The 24,350-nt window shown below is 45.9% G+C and overlaps 1 protein-coding gene and 1 long non-coding RNA gene across 4 annotated transcripts in view; both read right to left on the reverse strand.

Annotated features, from left to right (window-relative positions):
- Positions 1–7,814: 7,814 nt before the first annotated feature.
- On the reverse strand, positions 7,815–9,489 carry LOC144891308 (uncharacterized). The gene is made up of 2 exons (XR_013622830.1): positions 8,309–9,489; positions 7,815–8,065 (listed from the first exon to the last, which is right to left on the reverse strand). It is a non-coding gene; the product is annotated as an uncharacterized LOC144891308 (long non-coding RNA).
- Positions 9,490–9,610: 121 nt separating this feature from the next.
- The window catches only part of LOC137423551 (heterogeneous nuclear ribonucleoprotein R), a 61,807-nt gene continuing 47,067 nt past the window's right edge, over positions 9,611–24,350 (reverse strand). For 2 of the 3 annotated variants that reach the window (XM_078774065.1, XM_068110830.2), the window contains 10 exons: positions 16,444–16,607; positions 16,223–16,341; positions 15,951–16,058; positions 15,730–15,843; positions 15,251–15,427; positions 14,051–14,186; positions 13,665–13,870; positions 11,689–11,838; positions 11,466–11,596; positions 9,611–11,161 (listed from right to left, as the gene is read on the reverse strand). In XM_078774065.1, the coding sequence (XP_078630191.1) occupies positions 10,525–11,161; positions 11,466–11,596; positions 11,689–11,838; positions 13,665–13,870; positions 14,051–14,186; positions 15,251–15,427; positions 15,730–15,843; positions 15,951–16,058; positions 16,223–16,341; positions 16,444–16,600 (1,935 nt within the window). In that variant the 5' untranslated portion in view covers positions 16,601–16,607 and the 3' untranslated portion in view covers positions 9,611–10,524. The remainder of the gene's footprint in view (positions 11,162–11,465; positions 11,597–11,688; positions 11,839–13,664; positions 13,871–14,050; positions 14,187–15,250; positions 15,428–15,729; positions 15,844–15,950; positions 16,059–16,222; positions 16,342–16,443; positions 16,608–24,350) is intronic. The other variant, XM_068110831.2, reaches the window with a different exon arrangement.

Here is a 24,350-nt window from a genome sequence, read left to right on the forward strand (position 1 = left end):
TCTCCTGGCTCTTCTGAAATCTCCGACACACTATCAACATAACTCCTCTCCCTCATCTTACCCCACCCCACCCTGTCCTGCATCCGATGCTCCCCCTTCCTCTTCCTTAACGGTATGGACCTCAAACATCCGGGGCCTTCGCTGAAACCTGACTGATCTCTCCATACAGGTTGCTTCTGACAAACCAGACTTGATCTGCTTAACAGAAACTTTCCTCCTTCAAGAAGTCTCTGACTCTTTAATATCTCTCTCTGGTTACTCCCTCCTCCGGTATGATAGACCTGAGCCTCGTCCTGGTGGTGGGGTGGCTATCTTTATCAAAAACTCCTCACTCTCCTAGCACTGCCCTCTCTCCACCTCACCCCCAGGAGTACCTCTGGCTACGGCTTCCCCTTCGCTCCCACCTTTTGTTCATATGTGTGTTGAACCGTCCACCAAACAGTGATGACTCCATCTACATCTCGCTGTCTGATAACATGGACCAACTTCTATCTAATCATCCCAACTCTCTCTTCCTCATATGTGGTGATTTCAACTGTCATCATGCCAGCTGGCTGGGTGTGGGTTGCTCTCTCACCAGCCATGGCTCCTCAGCAAAGGACTTCTGCGACCAACTGCCTCAACAGGGAGAGATGAAAGAATTCCATTGAGTGCCACAAGTTGGCTATGATATAATAGAGGAAAGTCAGAAAGCCAAGGGTGGAGTTGGGCTTTATAGATTTAATAACAGATATTTGTTAATACTTTATTTACTTTTTACACTTTTACTGTGAGCTATAAACGGTTGCTGTTGTGATTTTGCTTTGTTTATGAGCTCGTTGATGTCCTAATTTAAGATTTTTATGTCGGTTTTCCAAAAGTTTAATAAACAATTGAAAAGAGAGAGCAGGGATGAGGGAGAGAGCAGGGATGAGGGAGAGAGCAGGGATGAGGGAGAGAGCAGGGATGAGGGAGAGAGCAGGGATGAGGGAGAGAGCAGGGATGAGGGAGAGAGCAGGGATGAGGGAGAGAGCAGGGATGAGGGTGGGTGAGAGGGAGAGAGCAGGGATGAGGGAGAGAGCAGGGATGAGGGAGAGAGCAGGGATGAGGGAGAGAGCAGGGATGAGGGTGGGCTTGGAGGGTGATGTTGGCCTCCAGGGCACATTCTAGCTCTCGACAACCCTGAAATTGATGCTCCCAAACACCCCTAAAACAACCCCCAAAAAACCATGTTAGATGGCATCCTGAATAAATACATACAGGTGTAAAATTGGATTATTTGGACAGTCCTGCATTCCAGAAAAAAAGATTTGTAACCTCATTTCTTTGGACATGCAATGTGTGTGCATGTGACATTTATACAATTGAAAACTGGTGGGCCAATCTCCACCAAATATTGCATTTGTGATTGGGGTACCCAGTCAGGCCATGGGCACAAAATAACCCCCTTCTCCCTCGAAGGAGGGGAGATACACGATTTTCACCTGTATACGTGGCTCAGTGCAAGTGGTTTATTGACCCCTGCTGGAGAGAGCGGGGGTTACGAGCCATGACAATACTTTCTCCAGCTAAACCTCAACCCCTAGCCACTCCCGGGTGGAGCTGGTGTTTCACGTTTAATAAAAGTAAAACCACCAATCATATCATGATCAGCCCTTGGCAGGGTTCCAAATTTGAAATTCCCCCAATCTGAAGTATTCTGGTCAGACTTTTCAAAACTGGCCTCCAAAAGCAGATGCTGGTTGGACAGTTGCATCAAATACTTCACCATTTTTATTTTCCTTTACTCATGGCAGAGAATCTTGGTATCTCAGCTTGAGCCAATGGTCATTTTCTTCACACAGATCTGGATCTGATCAACGAAAGGGGTTTGGCCTGTTTGCTTTCTCTTCTCATCTATATATTCAGGCGTAACATGATTGAGCACTCCTCTTCCTGCCCCCATCATTAGCCCCTCATTTTTGTAATGCAACCAAAAAGTTTATTTTATTTATTTATTTTAACAAGTTTTATTTCATCATTGAGATTTGATTCCCACTATGTATAACTATGCAAGTCAGTGAGGAGTCTGCACCAAATCCTCCCACCTCCATCTCAAATTCCATCCAAATTGCAAACAAACTGTGTTATCTTCCAAACAGAACATCCATTTTAAAAACAAGCACAAGCACTCACAGACCAAAATCGTTATTGCACAAATACATTACCTCTTATGGAAACTACCACTTGACCAAATAAGAACAAACGAAAAGATGGATAAACTCTTTGGAAGCATCCGTCAGGGTAGAGGGGAAGGGTTGCATGTGCAAACGAAAGTGGTTCAACAGCAGGATTCCCAGGTTTAGCAAATACCAACACCGTTTCAACGGCGTAGCCTGTAGGGCAATGCCATCGACAACAGACAGCGTTTTGTCTGTCCATATGTCCCCACAAACGTACACTAATAAGAGCTGAGGATCTGGTCACAGACAGGGGGACACGTTTAGTTTCTACTACAGTTGCATATTTTATGAACAGGAAATATAATAACCTTCTGTGGAATGTTTTGGGGATCCCAGCGGGTGTCATAAGGTAGGTAGGAGGTTTCAGAAATTCCTCAATACAATTATGATCGACACGGACCTTGCTCCTGAATCCAGAAGTAAACAGATGATGACGGCTCACTGTATTGATAATATATCAATACAATCGTGATTTAACATTATATTTTGATATATTAATGCCACAGCGACTTCGACCTCTGCACGGCAGCAAAGTTAAAGTATTTTTTCCATTCGTGTCCTCGTCAATTTCCACTCGTTTTTTATTGTGCATGTGTTGCAGTGTGTTTTCCAGTTGGTGTTGATTTGCAATTCATGCAAACTTTTGTATAATTTAATCGTTTTCTGTTCCCACCGCGTGCGCGGCCTGGTTTCTCTCGGCTTCCCTCCCCCAATCGGTGTTTTGTGAATTAAGTTCTTTCCTTCGCTGTATTGCTTATTTCTTAGATTTTCTCTTCTCCCCCTAACTTCCCCGAACATCGACCACTTGTCTAACGTTTTAAATACTGTCTGGCAAATACCGTAATTAATCGTTTTTTGCTCCTCGTGTGCGGCCTTGTACCCCCGTCGGTGTTTGTTAACTTAAGTCCCCTACTTCGTGTTTTGCTTGGCTCTTAGATTTTTCCCTTCTACCCTGAACATAATACTCTTTGTCTGACGTTTTAAATCCCAATCCCCCACAAAAACAATAACCAAAAATATTTATTTTCCTTTCTCCACGTGTGCTGTTGTCTCATCCTGTACTTCTGTCCAGGTGTGCTGTTCGCCCCGCCCCCATTATCTCCTCGCCTTCCACCTTTTGCCCGGTTCACGTGACTCGTGGTGGTCCCTCTCGGCCCTGCCCCCGTTGGAATTTTGTGCATTTAAGATTGTTCACGGTTCTGTTTAAATATTATTTAAATAGTTTGAACTTTCCCCTTCAGTGTTTTATTCAGTGATATATTACAACAGGCTGTTTTTCCTCATATTTAAAAGGCTTCTTTCAATTTCCTCTCCAACTCATTCCACTTCAAAAAAAATAAATTCAATCCCTTATAACTCCAAATCACTGCATGCTCCAAATTCACATTCTTTCCATCCTTCCTCCATCGTTCTGAATCGGATTGCTAACTTGAAAATCACAATAAACCCAATTTGTTATCAATGTTTTCGTCTTTCATTAATCATCCACTTTCTAAACTCCCCCCTTGCCCCTCCCCTCCAAATCCCCTCCCTTGACCCTACACTCCCCCCTTGCCCCTCCACTCCTAAACTCCCCCCTTGCCCTTCCCCTCCTGAACTCCCCCCTTGCCCCTCCCCTCCTAAACTCCCCCCTTGCCCCTCCCCTTCAAAACTCCCCCCCAACCCCTCCCATTCAAATCTCCTCCCATACCTTTCCTCTCCAATTCTCCCTCCCCCCTCCTCCTCCTCAAAGCTGCCTCCTCCCCTTCTACTTTCCTCTCCCCCCCCCCCCCCTCAAACAACCCCTCACTGTCCCTCATCCCTTCACCATCAAACCTTTCGTTCTCCTCATCCTTCCCTTTCTTGTAACTTCTGTAATCTCTGACACACTATCAACTGCTCTCCCTACCTCCCCCTCTCATCCTTCATCTTACCCTACCTCTCCCCTCTCCTGTCCTGTCCTGTACCGGATGCTCCCCCTCTCTCTTCATTAACGGTATGGACCTCAAACATCCGGGGCCTTCGCTCAAACCTGACTGATCTCTCCATACAGGTTGCTTCTGACAATCCAGACTTGATCTGCTTAACAGAAACTTTCCTCCTTCAAGATGTCTCCGATTCCTTAATATCTCTTCCTGGTTACTCCCTCCTCCGGTATGATAGACCTGAGCCTCGTCCTGGTGGTGGGGTGGCTATCTTTATCAAAAACTCTCTTCCTCACTCTCCTTGCACTGCCCTCTCTCCACCTCACCCCCAGGAGTACCTCTGGCTATGGCTTCCTCTCCGCTCCCACCTTTTGTTCATATGTGTTCTGTACCGTCCTCCAAATAGTGATGACTCCATTTACATTTCACTGTCTGACAACATGGACCAACTTCTATCCACTCATCCCAACTCTCTCTTTCTCATATGTTGCGACTTCAACTGTCATCATGCCAGCTGGCTGGGTGTGGGTTCATCTCTCACCAGCCATGGCACCTCAGCAAAGGACTTCAGTGACTCACTGGGATTGACACAATCTGTCAATTTCCCGACCCGGATCTCAGCCAATGGTGTATCTTCTCTTCTAGACGTGGTTATGACAAACTTCCCTGCTAATGTCTGCTGCTCTTCTTCTGCCCCAATCGGTTCTTCTGATCATGTGCTTGTTAAAGTGGACATCTCTCTGTCCATTCTCAGAGAGCCTCCTCAGCGTCGCCGAGTCTGGCATTTCACTCAGGTCGACTGGCACGGTCTTCAAGCAGCCATCAATCATCTGGACTGGTCTCCCATCTCCACTGCCTCTGACATCAACTCATCCTGGGAATTCTTCCAAAGCAAACTGCTCTCTCTCATGCACAGATTTATCCCATCTCGTCTTCAGTTGTCTTACCCTTCCTCCCGTCCATGGTACACTGAATCTTGTGGTGAGGCAGTTGCCCTGAAACAACTTGCCTTTGCCTCTTGGAAGGCTAATCTAACTGAAGGCAATCTCAGTTCCTTCCACCAAGCTCGGAACAAGTGTGTGTCTACCCTCAGGAGTGCCAGGAAGCACTATCTCTCCACACTCAAGAATGAACTCTCAAACCTGTCTCCTTCCTCCAAATCCTGGTGGCATCTGGTCAAATCCGTTTCTGGTGTTTGTTCCCCCTCCATCCCCTCCCTTACCTCAAATGGCTACACAGTTGACACCGCACGTGACAAAGCCGAATGCCTCAACTCTGTGTTTGCCTCAAAATCTTGTGTCCCAAACCCATCTCTCTCTGTTCCCACCTTACCCAGTCGAACCCAACTGCTCCTGGACTCTGTGTCCTTCTCTCCTGACAAGGTGGAGGAGTTTTTGTCAAACCTCGACTCTGATTCTGCAACTGGACCAGACGGCATCAGCCCACGGGTCCTAAAATCCTGCTCTGCCACTCTATCTCACCCTCTCTCTGTTCTTTTCACCCTCTCTTTTACTCAAGGTCATCTGCCAGCATCCTGGAAATCAGCAAACATTACCGCTTTACACATAAAAGGTGCAAAAACAGATCCTTGCAACTACAAACCAATCAGCCTGCTCCCAATTATCAGCAAAGTCATGCAATCCATCATTGCTTCGGATATCAAATCCTTCCTCTTCTCCAATGGCTTGATCTCCGATCATCAATTTGGATTCAGACCAGGTCATTCTACTCTGGACATGCTGCTTCTGTTGTCTCAACAATGGATGGAGGTCCTCAATGCCAAACAGGAAATCAGAGCTGTCTCCCTTGACATATCACATGCCTTCGATACGGTCTGGCTCCCAGCTCCGCTCACCAAACTCTCCTCCTATGGTATCCATGGAAATCTCCATGCATGGCTTGCGGACTTCCTCTCTGGTCGTAGACAACGTGTGGCCCTGAATGGATTTCTCTCATCTCCCCTTCCTGTTCAGGCTGGAGTTCCCCAAGGCAGTGTTCTGGGCCCTGTGCTTTTTCTGGTCTTTATCAATGATCTCTCCGACTCTCTGGAAAATCCTCTCTATCTCTTTGCTGATGACTCCACTCTCTGCCACTCCATTCCTCTTCCCTCAGATCGGCAGTCTGCAGCCTCCTCACTCTCTGAGGACCTGGACAAAATCACAGACTGGTCAAACAAGTGGAACATGTCTTTCAATCCTGACAAATATCACACTCTTACTATGTCTCTCCGAAAAGATCGACTGGACAACCCTCCCATCTACTTTCTCAACAATCCTCTCCAAGAAGTTCTGTCGCTCAAGCTTTTGGGTCTCACGATCTGCCATGATCTTTCTTGGGAAAACCATTTTCAAGCTGGCCTCCAAAGCCAGTCGCCGACTGGGCATCCTCCGTCGTGCGAAGTCCTTCCTCGGCACACCTGAGCTCCTCACCACATACAAGGCTTTCATCCGCAGCTCAATGGAATACTGTTCTCCCCTATGGGCCGGTGCTCCTGCCTCACACCTAGCTCGGCTTCACGCTGTTGAAACCAAAGCTTTCAGAATCATTGGAATCTCCCGTGATGAAGCTATCTCCGAGGGCCTTTCACTCACTCACCGCAGACAGGTAGGTGGTCTTTCTGTCTTCTACCGACTCCTCTCCGGCCTTGCTCCCCAGCTCTCTCTGTGCTTTGTCCCCCAAATATTCCTACAGGTCGCACAAGATCTGCCAGCAACCCTCTGATGGTTAAACTGCCGAAATATCGGCTCTCTGCTCACCTTCACTCTTTCATTCCTCTTTTCTCCCACCTCTGGAACAAACTCCCACACTCCCTTCAATCCCACTCCTCCCTCCAGGTCTTTAAAACAGCTGTTCACCACCATCTCTTATCTTTCCCCATCCAAAACCTTGATCTTTTCTACCCCCACTAATTCACCCCAGATCCACCTTGTTTGAAATTCCAACTTCTTTCCTGGAAGTCCTGGCAGTGTCCATATGTTTTATACCTCTCCCACCCCTCCCCCCTTCCCATGCCTCCCCCCCCCCCCCAAAGCCCTCTCCCTCCCACAGATCTCTCGATGTCCCTGCTCTCAGATGTTGTGTTTGTGTTCCTCCCCCTCTCACCCCATCTTGTCTACCGCTCCCCATGTTATATGTTTTATGTGTCGGTTTGTCTTTCTGTGTGATTAATGTTCGCTCTTTCACGAGCCTCGAGCTTGTATAAAAATAAAAAAAACTTAATTTGTCATTGGACTGACGAATGATCCTGTTTGGAATGAAAATAGAGAACGTGCTGTCAATGGCTGCCATTTGACCGAAGGTGGCACAGGAATGTGGAATTTCTTGGTTCGTCGTTTGCCATTCGCCGTTTTTTATTTTTACCCAAGTCATTCACGAACCGGCTGTCCATGCCTGAATTTAAAAATATTAATACTTGCATTAGTTGCTAACTGCTAATTGGTATCCCCACCCAGGTAATACTATCCACTTCAACTAAAGTATCAAACAAGCCCGGCAACACCGTTGTTTGACTATCTGCCTTGGTGTCAAATGTCTGAACTGCTGCACAACATCATCAAAATTATATGCAACTTTCCTTTGTTGGACAAAAAGACTTGTTGGTCCAGAATGGTAAAAAAGTTCGAGTTTGCAGCAAAACAAAAGAAAGGCCTGTTAGACGTGTGTAAAACAAGATGAAGAATGGGGTGGTGTTGGAAACAAGCAAACAATGCACAATTTTCGCTTTTATTCCTTTCCTTTTTTGACAACCACAAAAATAAATAAATAAATTAAACAATGGTTCGGTGCAATGAAACACTTTTCATATTGCGCTTTGGGGGAAGGGGTGGGGCTGGGGGAGAGGGGAGGCAAAATCTCAAAAGAAATCACAAATCAAAAACTTTTTTTCCTATGAAAACAAAGCATTTTTAGCATTTACTCACCTTTTCACTTACCACGAATGTACACGGCTCTCTCAAAACTCTGAAACAAAGCAAAGAAAGCAAATCACGGTTACACATGACATGACAAATCCAATTGAAAAACCTCAAAACAGGCGTCGTCACACGACCAAAAACCGAGATGACTGGGGAATGTAGTAGTTTTATTTTCCTTCATAGAGATGAACAACGTTTACAATATGATTACATTTTAAAACCAGGTAAACCAATGAACCCCAACCCTCCCACGCTCCAAATCCTACCCTTTCCCACAAAAGATGTGTACCTGGTCAAAAAGTGGAAGTCGCAGTTAATGCAGGGGTGCAAAAGCCGAGTAATGGAGGAACCTACTTGACAAGGAACGGAAGGAATGAAGGGAAAGGAATGATGAACAGATTGAAACACAAAATTGCCACAAGCAATGGAACAGCCTCAGATACAAGTGCCAAGATAAATGACAAGCTTCACTCGTAAGATAACACCAACACAGATGGGGCAACACCAATTTTTGAGTGTGATAATCAAAACAGGTATAGAAGGTACGCCGATGAAGCACATTGAAATTAGAGGTGGAGGGGGAATGTCGGACACAGGAGAGTACAAGGAAAAAGGAAATAACACAATGGGTGAATGAAGGGTATGAAAGTGCACATTAGGCTACACATGGCTGAAGGAATTACCAAAGCCAAAAGCCATCAAGCCAAGCGAACCATTTGTGGCGCCACAAGCAAAAACAATATGCCAAATGTGAATGAACTCATTCAAAGTTTTTTGGGAAACTTGGAGGGAGAGGGGGAGGGTGCACGTGGGCAAATGGTTGGTGAAAGGATGATGGCAGGTAATTGGGGCAGGGGGCGAAATAGGGCATCAAATCTCAATGACCCGCACAATGATCAAAAATGAACAGAATAGTGAACATACCAGCATTCTTCAGCACGTATGCACCTCGTTTTGGGTTTTGTAAAGGCAGGTGCTCGCTCAAATGTAGAATTTGAAGAAATGTCCACCCCCACATTGGAAGCGAAGCTAGGTTCAGCCGAGGTGTCGCACCTTGCCCAAGATTCAGATTTATCCCCAACAAAATTCTTGAATGGGGTCCAGCAAGGGAAACTTTGGCCAAGGTAGATATGTTGAGGTGATGATCATTTTGCAGAGGTAATGCAAAGGCCTGTGGGTTTCTCAAAATTTTTCATTTTGAAGGTTGCAAACGGTGCGTACAAATCGTTAGGTGTCACTGCTGATGGATATGGGGGAAAGTGGCAAAGCCTATGCTTTTCTCCCCCCAACCCCACCCTCCCAGACCCAAATAATGCCACTTTCCAAAATACAAACTGCTTTCAAAAGTAGTCACCCTCAGTCCAAAGTTCAAAGCCAAAAGGAAATTGCTTTCAAGGGAAAAGGAAGTGTGGAATGTGCGTAAACCACATGAATGTGAACATCAAATCAGTCAATTACAATCATCCCTGCCCACCCTCCCGCTCCACCACCCCACCCCACCTGCACAACCGCATTAATTGACATTTCCATGCCTCCCAAACAAACAAGAAAATTCGAGCCAGGTCATCATCCGGGAAAAGCGTTGGTCAAATTTGTTTTGGAATTTGTAAAAAAAAATTTATTGAATTGATACAGATTTAACAGTACACAATGACAGCAAGCAATATACCAATAAACATGTTCTTGCTGGACATCCACAAGCCAATGGCAATTTTTTTTCCTTTTTAAACTAGATGTCCACCTCTGTATTGTGGTATTAAATGATCATGATAATGCAGCGACTTATCTAGCCTACGTCACCAATGGCAGGCCCTCGCAAAACACAGCAAATTTGGGGCAGGGATCGACACAGGGACAAGATTTTATGGACATGGTAGAAATTATGGTCCGGCCAGGTTTTTATGGACATGGTAGAAAGGTGTCGGGATCCGTTTGAGGTGTCGAAGGGTCTGCAAGCCGCTTCAGTTTGGCGCCTTTTAGCACAATGTTTCCTTGTGACCGCCAAAACAGGGTGCCGTCTTCGTGGCCGAAACAGGAAAGCAAAGGAGGCCAAAAGGCTTGGCCAGCGAGCGCTGCCTTCCACAAACAAGATGATGTCCAAAAGTTGCCAGGAAGCCAATGGTGAAAGAATTCGGCAAATTGAGTCACGACAAAGAAATGAGTCACGCCAACAAGGAGCAATAAAAACAAAGGAAAGGAAGAACTTAAAAAGAAAAACATAAAGAGGGAGACATAGACAGGGCAGGAGGCTTGTAAAAACTAAACCAAACTTTAAAAAAAAAAAAAAAAAAAAAGGCCACAATGGAAATGTCAAAAGAAAAAAGGAAAAGAAAAACAGGGGACAATTCATGACATTAGATATCCACGGCACAACTACAATATTAGCAGGCTCCACTTACCCAGAGCAAGACTACGACAATGGGGTCACGACGAGGAAATGGAGGGAGAGGAATAGGGGTGGAGGAGAGAAGAAGGAAAAATATCAACGACAACCTGGCTCCTGCCTCACTTCCACTGCTGCCCGTAGGAATCCTGGTAGAACTCTTGGTCTCCAAAGCTGTAACCGTAGTTGGCACCGTAATCTCCGCCTCCAGCTTGCAATGGTTTTTGGGCTATGGGACGGGAGCCCCAACCACTGCCACCGCGGTTCCCGGTCTGTCGCCTTTTCGAGTCGGGTTGATTGTAAGCATCAGCTTTGCGCTTCCCGCCAAGGTTACCGGCTCCTCTTGGCCCACGTGGTCCCCTCAGCCCCCTGCCGCCGGGGCCGACAACGCCCAGTCCAATGCCACGAAGATGACTGCCGGCACCCCTGCCCCCACGCACCCCTCGCATGCCGGCTCTCTGGCTCGGACCCAATGCAGCTGCACCTCGGCCACCCCGTGTTACAGAGCTGGCACGACCTCGAAGACCAGGCATCCCACGAAGAGCCAAGCCTCTTGGAGGACGGTACGTCTCCTCGTAGCCATAGTAAGGGTCTTCATAGCCCCCTCGGTAACCATGGTAGTCATAAGCGCTGTAGTAATCATCGTAATAATCATCATAAGAGCTGTAATAGTCTTGGGAGTAGTTGTAGACAGGACGAACTGGCGCATTCCTTCCCCTCATAGTCCCACGAGGCGCAGGATAATAGTATTCATCATACCTGCAAGGACGGAGGAGGGGTGGAGGGAAAGGTGCAGCGCAGGAATAGTGGTATTAACCGGCATCGTATGTAATCATACACGACTACAAATCTCAAAATGCATTTATTGCAACAAAGCAACTCGTCAAAAGAGAAACTCCACAACAAAATTATTCCTTTGATGATGGAAACGTGGTGCAGCACCGCATCGCTATCACTCGTGGAAAATTTGTACAAGTGCACTGTTCAATATTCTTGGCAATCCGGGCCTGTCAAAGTACTGTACATAGTGAAAGTTAAAACAGCAAATATGGCGATCACTTACCCTGCACGTGGCAAGTGCCTCTGAGCCTGCCGCTCTGCCTGGCGGTCCTTGCGCTTCTTATCTGGTGGCTTGGCCAGGACAATGACCAGAGACTCCCCATCCAGGGTCTTTCCGTGCATTTCATCCATAGCCTGCATGGCAAAAACCACAGCTCAGAGTATTCCAACAAGAGAACGGATCCCCACACAATAATTTTAAAAGGAATATCAAAAAGCGAACAGACCTTCACTGCTTCCTCACGCTCCTCAAAGTGTACAAAAGCATAATCCTTCAGTTTCTTAACGCGTTCCAATTTCCCGTAAGGACTAAATGCTTGCTGGAGAGTGTCTTCCGTTACAGATGCTGCCAAATTCCGCACAAACAGCACTTTTACCTGCCAGAGCAAAGAAGCAAGCAATTAAGATTTATCAAAGCAAAACAAAAATATACAACTCAATGCATAATGTTTGGAAAAGACAAAATTATTTAAACTTTGGAATGAAAAAGAACTTGGAATAGAAAAAAAAAACAAAAAAAAAAAACCCAAACAAAATTAAATCAAAGTTGGCCTACTTACCATTCCGAGCTGAGCACAGTTATATACTGTGATCCCAGATTAAAATCCCACGTGAATGGACGGACACCGACACAGACACACACGAGACGAGGATGGCTGCCCTTTCATCCATTCCCCGTTACACTGATTGGTTATGTGAGGCTAGATGCACGGTGATTGGCTTCTGCCAAGATGATCACAGAGGCTTATTAAACGCTGACACATGGGAGGGAGTGGGAAGACATGGGGGGGAGTGGGAAGACATGGGAGGGAGTGGGGGAGAGAGAAGGGAGTGGGGGAGAGAGAGAAGGGAGTGGGGGAGAGAGAGAAGGGAGTGGGGGAGAGAGAGAGGAGAGTGGGGGAGAGAGAGAGGAGAGTAGGGGAGAGAGAGAGGAGAGTAGGGGAGAGAGAGAGGAGAGTAGGGGAGAGAGAGAGGAGAGTGGGGGAGAGAGAGAGAGGAGAGTGGGGGGGAGAGAGAGAGAGAGTGGGGGAGAGAGAGAGAGGAGAGTGGGGGAGAGAGAGAGAGGAGAGTAGGGGAGAGAGAGAGGAGAGTGGGGGGGAGAGAGAGAGAGAGTGGGGGGGGAGAGAGAGAGAGAGAGAGAGTGGGGGAGAGAGATAGGGAAGTGGGGGAGAGAGAGGGGAGAGTGAGGGAGAGAGAGGGGAGAGTGGGGGAGGGAGAGGGGAGAGTGGGGGAGAGAGAGAGGGGAGTGTGGGAGAGAGAGGAGAGAGAGAGGGGAGGGAGAGGGTGTGGGAGAGGGAGAGAAGAGTGGGGGATCTATTCTAGCTTTTCCCATCACTTTGGATGCGTACTCTTCCAAGTTATACATAAAATGTCCTTCAAATTTAATGGAAAAGTACACCAAGGTCTCAAATGTCCATCTTCCAAGCAATTTGTGAACAAGCCTGATCAATCTGTCAAAAAGTAATGGGAGAGCACCCGGTAGAGCGCATAGCTCCGCAGTTTACGTTTTGTATCCCACTGATGAGGCGGATTTGTATCCAGACCTGAACCAAAAATCTAAATCAGCTTGTTGTTGGTGCCGAACGAAATCATCCACCTAGTTTCGTCCAAATCCGTCCAAAACTTTACGAGACATCATGCTACATATCATTCTGGCCTCATCTCTCAATGGTGAAGAATCACAAAATATTTTAGGATCTGGATCTGAATATTCACCAAAAATGAATCAATCACCCCAACATGTCCACAATATTGGGGAAAAAAAAAAAAGCAAAGATGAACTTGAATCCATTCAGTTCACTTTACATCACAACATATACTTGTACCAAATTTGGTCAAAATCCCATCGCTGGTTGACAAGTTAGCGCGGCAGCAGAATCTTTACCTAATGGGACCACCGACCTCTTGACCCCATAATCTAATCAGGCTATCTTTGCATAATTATACATACTTGTGCCACGTTTGACTTGGAGCCCATTTTTAAGTTGCTGCGAGAATGAAAACCTATCACAGACGGAGGACGGACGGACAGCTGTCAAACAATCCGAAAACATAACGCCTATGGCGATTTAATCGGTGGAGATAAAGACGGAAAGGTAAATAATTATTTTTAATAAGAAAGTAATTCCATTTACCAATCAATACAACACCAGGTCAGTGTGAGCTCCCAAAGGCAAGTCGAACCACATGCAGAAAAACCCACCTTCGACATAACCTCAGGGTCGGGTTCCTCAATGGGGTCTGCCCACTCGACAGAGACAGGATTTCCAAACACCTTTATCTTGCCACTCATCAGACGGCGCCTTGCCTGTGCAGCAGTCTTATGGTCCTCAAACTCGAGGAAACAAAAGCCACGATTCTTACGCTTGTCCTCCACTTGCTGGTACAGAATCACGTCGGTAAGGCCCTCTGCAGCGTGCGCACACAAAACAGATCAGAGCAGTTCGCCACAATCCTCTAGCCCCATACAAAACCCCACAGAAAATGTATGCAAAGCTACAGTCCCGCAAGACAATCCAATTCATCGTTTTCGGGTGAACGGGTTGAGTAACCCCGTTAACCAAGGCAACCAATTCTTAAGCACGGCACCTGTAATCTTCTGGAATTCTTCCATTATCTGATCCTTGGTTTTGCTCTTTGGGATGGAGCCAACAAAGAGGCGGTTATTCGCCACCGAGAGGCAAACACCGAGATGTTTTCCCGACCTGATCTCATAGCTGTCACACTGTGGCACAGATGCACAATGTGCAGTAAAATAAGGTTAACCTGTTTTTGCACCAAACAACCCTGCTTCAAACAAAGGCACGTCATCTTTCCACTTTGAGGAAATGCTAAATATTCATAAATATTCATCAAGCAAACAACAGTCATGGTGTTATGAGGTCACCAGCAATTGGGAGGGTAAAGAAAGGTTGGAGAGTGGGTCGGAGTCTCCAAAACAGGCGCAAGTGCAAACAAACAACACGAGTCTTTTTTCTTTTTTGTTCACTTGGACAATAAAAACAAAGCTCAGCCATTCATAAACACTCAATGCCCATGTCACCCCTGCATAAAGCAGTTGTAACCAATCACTCACATGAGCTAACCATAGCACTGTTGCAAACGAAGTGCGTAAACTGCAAAATATTCCATGCCAGTTCCATGCCAGTTTCGAACAAGCCAAAGCCCATTCTCAAGTGGCAAGGAATCGTTTACGCCAAGCCTGTTCTAGAATTGGCAGATTGCAAAGCCAAGTTGAGGAAATCGGCAAAAACTAGAGCTTCCAGGAAAGCAGAACTCAACTGAACTGACTGGACAACTTTAAAGTAGGTCGGGTCTCACATGCCAAGTTTGATGAAAATTCGTCAATATATGTGGACGCTGGATTGTTATGTCGTTTCGGAGCTGAAAAAATATGCCGGCCTATGGCGGCCATTTTATGACAGATCGGGTTGACATGCGATAGCAACCTACCTTGTGTGGTAAGAGTCTCACACACCAAGTTTGATCAAAAGCCATAAATATTTGTGGACGTTAAAGTCTTAACGTCGTTTCGGAGCTGAAAACAATATGGCGGCCTATGGCGGCCATTTTGTGACGGATCGGGTTGGAATGCAATAGCAACGTACCTTGTGTGGTAAGGGTTAAACATTCTAAGTTTGATCAAAATCTGTTAATATTTGTGGACGCTGGAGTGTTAACGTCGAAAAGTTAACAGACGACGACGACGGACACCGGAGGGTTCAGTATGTGATGAACTGTCCAGTTGAGTTAATAAAAATTTTAAAAAATTAAAAGTGCAAAACGTACCAGTTTAACAGCCTCGAGTGCAGCATCCTTGTTGCAGTACGTAAGGAAGGCGTATCCTCGGTTGAGCCCTGTGAGCGGATCCATCATAAGCCTCAGGTCCCAAATGGGACCCGCCTTCTCAAACAGCGGCACAAGGGTGTCCTCAAATAGATCACGTGGAATCTTCCCCACAAATACCTGCAGGAACACAATGGATGGGTTTTGCATAGAAAGCACAACACACGTCAAGGGAAGCCATCGATGCAACAGATGGCCGAGCGTGTTGTAACCGTGGCAACCTGTATTACGCTTAGACATTAAGGCCCAATGATTATATGGAAAACGCCTCGGAATTGAAGACGCGTGCCCAAAAAACCCCAATTTAAGTCGAATATTTATTATTTGTTAATGATGACGCAGGATTATCGTTTCAGGTATTTGCTCGGACTTTCCCAGGATTGTGCAGAACAAAGTTGCATCTCAGCAGTTTAATCACAAACCTCTGTTCCCATGCCTGGTTGTGGACCGGAATACACCGAATCAGGGGGTGGCCCACCATACTTCCTCTGTCCTGTGGTCACATCCAAGGTGTAGCCCGTCCGGTCAAGCAACTCCTGAATGGATGTAGGAAACGATGCAGCAGGGCGGCAGAAAAAGCACCATCCAACAGACAAATAACGGGACAGTTTGGGTACGAATTAATAACTTAGTGCCCACGTACCTTTATCTTCACTTCATCTGGGCCTTTGCAAGTTTCTGGAGCCTTGCCGCCCTGCTTTTCTCTCTGCCGGTAGGTCTTCATAACCCCACAAAGGAAAGCGCTCTTATTCTGTGGCGGGGATGAAAAAAAACAAACAAAAACAAAAAACAGGCCATTCAAAAGACAACCTACAAAAAAAGACAAAAACAAAACAAAAACAAAAAGACAGCTGGGTACAGGTCAGCATACACATACCCGACGACACACGGCAAGAACTATCATCAAGCTTTCACCTGCACGTGGGACAAATCGCTCTCCTTGAACTGTTGTAGCACGGCATGAGCTCCATCTTCATTGAACTCTCGTAAAGCTTCTAGGGCACGACCATCAAGATCCCCATGTGTCACCAACCCTGCGCCGAAAGTCAGTCAAGCCGCAGCAGAACATCAAAGACACTCAGAGTTAGCAAAAACATCCAAAGTGCAAATACAGTTGTGGCAGAGAGCGGACTAACCGGCCAAGTAGATCTCGTCGAGTTTCTCGGCAATCTTAGTCGAAATCCCAGAATCCAAGAGCGTCTGGAAATGCTCGGAGTGAACAGCCGCCGCGGATATGTCCATTGGTTCCTCGTCCATAGCTGCGGTGCTGCCGTTGCGAACTGTCTCACTCATTGCTGCTCTGTCGCACAGCCCAACAGTGAACAAACATTTTCATCAAAATTAACTCTTTCCTCCAAACATATTTCAAAAATATGCTTGCAAAGCAGACAGGATGTGTGCCAATATCCCTTGGAGTATCCAAATCAAACGCATGTCACCACAGGCAAACAACATGCACATTTAAAATTCAAATTACGACAATTAGCAACCACGGAATGCTGCACTCTCAAGAAAAACAAATGTTTAGTCTTTGAGGGCGACTAATAACACCAAATGCACAGGAAATTCAATTTGTTACCATTTATCTCATCACACCAATTAGTTGCATTACTGACGAAGTGAAATATCCGAGAGATGAGTGGCAGCAATTTATCATTTGCACTTCATGCAAGCCAAGACTGAGATAAATCTGCTCATGGGGCTTGTACATACTGTACACATTAATGTAAATTCCCCTGTGAAAAAAGGCTTGCAAATGCAACTTTTGGTTAGAAATATTCCATTTTCCCACTTTAAAGTTTTTAGCTTATAAATAGAAACTACAAGACTAGACAATGCTCTCCGCAGCCAAGGTACAAACAAGAAATATGTCGTGCATAGCACGATACTTGCGAAATCCCTAAAATAAGTTGTTGGCCGATGATGACCTCAAAAATAATTGGTGGTTAAATTCAGTGACCAGATAGGCAAATCCTCTCCAAATTTCAAGTTAATCGGGTGAAAATTGAGGATGTTAGAAATCTGGCCTATGTTGACCTTTTGGCTTATGCTGACCTCAAAAATAGTTGGGGGCTGAATTCAGTGACCAGATAGGCAAATCCTTTCCAAATTTCACGTCAATCGGATGAAAATTGAGGATTTTAGAAACATGACAAAGTTGTTGACCTTTGGTCTGTGTTGACCTATTGACCTTTTGACCCCAAAAACAATAGGCTTCTTGCTTATGACCAACTCAACAATTTGGTGAAGTTTCATGAAGATCGGTTGAAAATTGTGACCTGCAGGTGACTGACACAGACAGACAAGACAGACACAGAGAATAACACAAAGACCAACCAATATACTTGAAAAATCTTCGATTTTCACAAATAAGATTACAAATGTCAATTTAAACTAGAAACGTGTTTTAGAACTGCTAGCATTCATGTCGGGACCGAGTCTCCTCACACTTTATCGGTCGATGCAAAACCAAGTACATCATAGATGAACCATGGGGATAAACGTTTGTTTACTAAAGTGTCAGCGGTCACACCCTCGACCTCGTCACACCCAACCACACCGCCAAATTTCGTCCGAATCTGTCGACAACTTTTTAAGATATCCTGTTCACAGACACAGACAAATAAACAGACAGGGGTGAAAACAACGTATGTCCACCTTCCCTGGCAGAGGTAGTTATTGTCCCCCGTCGCACCGCGGAGCGAAAGGGGGACGATGGTTTTCCCCTCCGTCCGTAAGCGAAAGGCCGAATTCTAATTTGGTGTGTGGGTGCAACCCACGTCAAAATCCAAGATGGCCGCCACCATGTATGTCTGACGCCATAAATGTCTGAACCTTGTGAGTGGAATATCTTGAAAAACAAGCATTCTGAGTATTGCGCTGCAATACATGTCCCCTACCGGCAGTCGTCCGGAAAACTGTTGGGGAAATTACCAAGGGTTATTCACCCACAGATTCTGAATCGTTCCCAATCGCTAATTACCTCAGGACGGGCTCACCTGTGATTCGCACTCGGGACTTCGATTTATACACCTTGTGGACAGGTCAGCAGAAGCACCATAAATAAGTTGTTGAAAAAGAACCTTTCAAGTCGTTAAATATCAGTAATTTATTATATTTTCCGGTTCAGATCAATGATCGATGTGTATATATAAATGTTGCTCGGCTTGGCTCCGCCCTTCCCGAAAGCAGGCGCTGTCGCGCTGTTGACGTTCGCGAGACGAGGCTGAGGGCGCCCCGTGCGGCTTGAGGAGAACTCTAGAATAAACAAGATATATCCCTTTTTTTTTTTATACTTTCGTTTAATTAACGATATCTGCCAAACCACGTGCCCGATCGCAAATTCCAAAAGGAAATTATAGTAGACTGACATGCTGAACAGATCTGTGAAGTTTCCCCTCGATTGGATCAAAAATGAGGGAGGAGCTCGGTTTTAAAGGTTCATGCTTAAAAACGTCATAACTCTGAAACCATGTGACGCATGACGTCATGCTCACTGACTTTTTTGTTCGTCATGGGTATGCAATTCTGGCTGCAAAGTTAGGCCTCGATCTGTTCAGCCGTTGCAGAGAAAAAGGGATTTTCGTGTTTTCACGACAAACAATATGGCGGCCGAACCATGAGACCTGTGACGTCATAACTACCATTAAAATATTCTACAGACCGAGTCCCTCCTATGGTGAAAATTTGATCTCAATCGGTCCTATTGTTGCAGAGAAAATGTTTTTTTAAAGGAAATTAAAACTTAAAATGGCACTGAGTTAAGGATCATCAGAATTATCAGAATTCCAAAAGTTCAAAGTGCCATAACTTTGTCAAAAAACGTCGTGAAGTTCGAACTTGACCTGTAACTTATCATGAGGAAACCATGTGCCAAGTTTGAAATCATTGGCAGTAAGCGTTTAGAAAAAAAGTCCGGAAAACTGTTCTTTGCGTGACGGACTGACGGACGTAGGGACGGAGTGCAAACCTATAGTCCCCTCCGGTGTACACCGGTAGGGGCCTAATAAGCAAGGTACCAACTTCTAATTTGGTGTGTGGGTGTATCTCGGCATAAGGAAGAACGCTATTGAAAATTGGGGCGCCATGTCAAAATCCAAGATGGCCACCACCATATATATGTCTGCACCTTGTGAGCGAAATATCTTGAAAAATAAACGAACTATTAACTTCTAATCTGGTGTGTGGGTGTATCTACGCGAAAGGAAGAACGCTATTAAATATTGGGTCGGCAAGTCAAAATCCAAGATGGCCGCCGCCATGTATGTCTGAACATTGTGAGCGGAATATCTTAAAAATAAGCGAGGTACCAACTTCTAATTTGGCATGTGTGTGTATCTCGGCATAAGGAAGAACGCTATTGAAAATTGGGTTGGCACGTCAAAATCCAAGATGGCTGCCTTGCGTCTTACACCTTGTCAACTCGCATCACTTCACCGACGGGGGACCGAGGCGTAACGCTTGTCCAATCTATAACAAGCATGCATTCACCAATTGCTATTTAATCCCAATCATATGTATCCATCCTAACACGATGACGATAACAAACACCTCCTCAGCGTCGACGAGTCTGGCATTTCACTCAGGCCAACTGGCACTGTCTTCAAGCAGCCATCAATCATCTGGACTGGTCTCCCATCTCTACCGCCTCTGAAATCAACTCATCCTGGGAATTCTTCCAAAGTAAATTGCTCTCTCTCATGCACAGATTTATCCCATCTCGTCTTCAGTTGTCATACCCTTCCTCCCGTCCATGGTACACGGATTCTTGTGGTGAGGCTGTTACCGAGAAACAACTTGCTTTTGTCTCCTGGAAAGCAAATCCAACGGAAGGACATCTCATTTCCTTTCACAAAGCCCGAAACAAGTGTGTGTCCACCCTCAGGAGAGCCAGGAAACAATATCTCTCCGTTCTCAAGACCGAACTCTCTTATCTGTCTCCCTCTTCCAAATCCTGGTGGCGTCTGGTCAAATCTGTTTCTGGTGTTTGTTCCCCCTCCATCCCCTCCCTCACCTCAAACAGCTACATGGCTGACCCAGCACGTGAAAAAGCTGAATACCTCAACTCTGTGTTTGCCTCAAAATCTTGTGTCCCAAACCCATCCCTCTCTGTACCCACCGTACCCAGTCGTACCCAGCTGCTCCTGGACTCTGTGTCCTTTCCTCCTGACAAGGTGGAAAAGTCTCATCAACCCTAGACTCTGATTCTGCAACTGGACCTGACGGCATCAGCCCACGGGTCCTAAAATCCTGTTCTTCCGCTCTTTCACTCCCTCTCTCTCTCTGTTCTCTTCACCCTCTGTTTTTCTCAAAGTCATCTGCCATCTGCTTGGAAATCAGCCAACATCACCGCTTTGCACAAAAAAGGAGCAAAAACAGATCCTAGCAGCTACAGGCCAATCAGCCTTCTCCCAATTATCAGCAAAGTCATGGAATCCATCATTGCTTTGGATATGAAATCTTTCCTCTTCTCAAATGGCTTGATCTCTGATCATCAATTTGACCTGGTCACCAGACCTGGTTACTCTACTCTGGACATGCTGCTTCTGCTTTCTCAACAATGGATGGAGGTCCTCAATGCCAAACAGGAAATCAGAGCTGTCTCCCTTGACATATCACGTGCCTTCGATGCGGTCTGGCACCCCGCTCTGCTCACCAAACTCTCCTCCTTTGGTATCCATGGAAATCTCCACGCATGGCTGGCGGACTTCCTCTCTAGTTGTAGTCAACGTGTGGCCCTGAACGGGTTTCTCTCATCTCCTCTTCCTGTTCAGGCTGGAGTTCCCCAAGGCAGTGTTCTGGGCACTGTGCTTTTTCTGGTCTTCATCAATGATCTCTCTGACTCTCTTGAAAATCCTCTCTATCTCTTTGCTGATGACTCTACTCTCTGTCGCTCCATTCCTCATCCCTCAGATCGGCAGTCTGCAGCCTCCTCACTCTCTGCAGACCTGGACAAAATCACAGACTGGGCAAACAAGTGGAACATGTCTTTCAATCCTGACAAATCTCACACTCTTACGATGTCTCTCCGAAAAGACCGACTGGACAACCCTCCCATCCACTTTCTGAATAATCCTCTCCAAGAAGTTCTGTCACTCAAGCTTTTGGGTCTCACTATCTGCCATGATCTTTCCTGGGAAAACCACATTTCAAATCTGGCCTCCAAAGCCAGTCGCCGACTGGGCATCCTCCGTCGTGCGAAATCCTTCCTTGGCACACCTGAGCTCCTCACCACATACAAGGCTTTCATCCGCAGCTCAATAGAATACTGCTCTCCCGTCTGGGCTGGTGCTCCTGCCTCACACCTAGCTCGTCTTCACGCTGTTGAAACCAAAGCGTTCAGAATCATTGGAATCTCCCACGATGAAGCTAACTCCAAGGGCCTTTCACTCACTCACCGCAGGCAGGCCAACTCCAATGGCCTTTCACTCACTCACCGCAGGCAGGCCAACTCCAATGGCCTTTCACTCACTCACCGCAGGCAGGTTTGGTGGTCTTTCCGTCTTCTACCGGCTCCTCTCTGGCCTTGCCCCCCCCCCCCCCCCCCAGCTCTCTCTGGGCTCTGTCCCCCAAATATTCTTACAGGTCGCACAAGATCTGCCTGCAACCCTCTTATGGTTAAACTGCCAAAATCAAGACTCTCTGCTCACCTTCACTCCTCTTTTCTCCCACCTCTGGAACAAACTCCCTCAGTCTCTTCAATCCCACTCCACCCTCCAGGTCTTTAAAACATCTGTTCACCACCATCTCTTATCTTCCCCCATCCAAAACCTTGATCTTTACTACCCCTGCTAATTTCACCCCAAATCCACTTTTTTGAAATACCAACTTCTGTCCTGGAACTCCTTGTGTTTATTCTTCTCCCACCCCCCCACACCCACTTTCCCACGCCTCCTCCCCCCAAGCCCTCTGCCTCCCACACATCTCCCTGCTCTCAAATGTTGTGTTTGTGTGCTTCCCCTTCTCTCCCCGTCTTGTCTTCCGCTCCCCCTTTTTATATATTTTGTTTGTCTGGTTGATTTGTTTGTGAAATAAATGTTAGCTCTTACACGAGCCTCGATTCTGTATGCAAAACATGAAAAACTTTACATTCCTAATTTATCCGAAAAGTCGTATGTTGGCAGCAATGGTGTTGCAGGGCGTCAGGGAGGAACGGTTTACCTCTATCGTCCTGACTCAGTTTTACTAACTACCGTAGTTGATGTCGCTTCAAAATCCACTCATCTATAAATGAAGGAAAGAAAAAGGGGAAATTAGCCAATTTGACTTTTACGCCGAAAAATATGGTAACCTAAACACAAAATAAATAGAGCTTATTATCTGCTTTCCAATAATCCTCTCACCACTTCTCGCATCTTACTATAATTCACCAAATGTCTGTCTGTCCGTCCGTCTGTCTGTCCGTTCCCAGGTACCGCAAAAACGGCTGAACCGATCGCAACGATATTTTGGGTGGGTAATCCTGTGACCCCCTGGAGTAAAATAGGCAACATTGTTTTTCCAATTTGAGCTTTGGTCTCCAGCATTTTTAGGTTTGGACTCCCGCCTAACGTTATTGTCCCGGGTACCGCAAAAACGGCTGCACCGATCGCAACGATTTCCTGGAACCCCTGCAGTAAAATCCTACGATAATTCACAAAAAGAACACGACATGAAAATTAAAAACGGCTTCCCCGGTTCTTCATGAATATTTCATTGCGGAATTGAGGAAAATCCTGATGAATTACAAACCTGCCGTGAATGCGGAAGTGGACAGATTACGGCAATGAGCTGGTTTGATAATATCCCAATACAACCGTCATTTAAAACAGTATTTTGTTAAAGTATCAATTGATGCTTGGAATCGAGTGAATACAATTACTATTGTATTCACTCAATACAATGACTTGAAGCACGACTAATTACTATTGTATTCACCCAACCGTACGTAACTTCACATCAGGATTTAAATATTTGTTTATGTCACGAATGTTGTAAAAAGTTTATTTTTTATATTAATGCTATTTAATTTGTGATTGGAGTTATGTTGTTTGGAATGAATGATCGTTTTTTTCAGCGATCGACCGGGATTCGAACCCAGGATCCGAGGATCCCAAGCCGGCACCCTAACCGCTAAGCCAACACGAGGCTTTGGAATGAAAAGAGATATCGAATTCAAGTGAATGACGGAATGCCGTGACGGTTTCTACTTTCTAAACGTGAATTCGTGGATCACCATATGCAGATTCGCCATTGACTGGGTATGGAACAAACGTACCTGTTTGTTTGCGAACGGATACGTTTTTCATGGAAGTCCTTCATTAACTTGATGTCCATGTCTGCCGTGTGACTGAAGGTGCTACAGGAATGTGGAATTTATTGGTTTCATGCTTTCAACATTCGCCGTTTCTGCATTGTCTGTTTGCTTCTGCTCTGGCCTCCCACCCGTGCATAGCATGGGTACCTCACTAGTAATCATAAAGCTAAGTAGGTATAATCAAGTCTTACAATTCCGCTTACATCATCCAAACTTGCATTTATGCATGTGTTTGCGAAGGGATTGTTGTTGTCGTTGTTAAATATCCCCCTCCCAGCCCGTCAAATTCCATTCCATCCCATAACTAGTCCCCAACGGTATATCCATTGGTTAAAAACAAGACAAATTCCTCCGTTTATCAACACTAGGACGTGCCCGTACGTGCGTGCAAAAAAGCATGCGTGCAAACAACAAAAAAAAACTTTGAAACCACGTGGCAGTAACGACCACAGAACCCCCCCCCCCCCTCTATTTACATGAAATGGTTTGGTTCATTCGCAAAGCCAAAACGAACGGCTTGCGAGTACGGTAGAACCCCCCCCCCCCTCTATTTACATGAAATGGTTTGGTCCATTCGCAACGACCACAGAACCCCCCCCCTCTATTTACATGAAATGGTTTGGTCCAAAGCGAACGGCTTGCGGAGTTTGGTAAAGAAATCGCCATAGCTCGGTAACTACTTCTCCGATTAATATGAAACCTTGAAAAGGCACATCCTCGGGTCCCCAGCAATATACCTGGCAAGTT

The sequence above is a fragment of the Myxine glutinosa genome, chromosome 3, assembly GCF_964187855.1.
Source record: "Myxine glutinosa chromosome 3, kmMyxGlut1.1, whole genome shotgun sequence".
NCBI classification, from domain to species: domain Eukaryota; kingdom Metazoa; phylum Chordata; class Myxini; order Myxiniformes; family Myxinidae; genus Myxine; species Myxine glutinosa.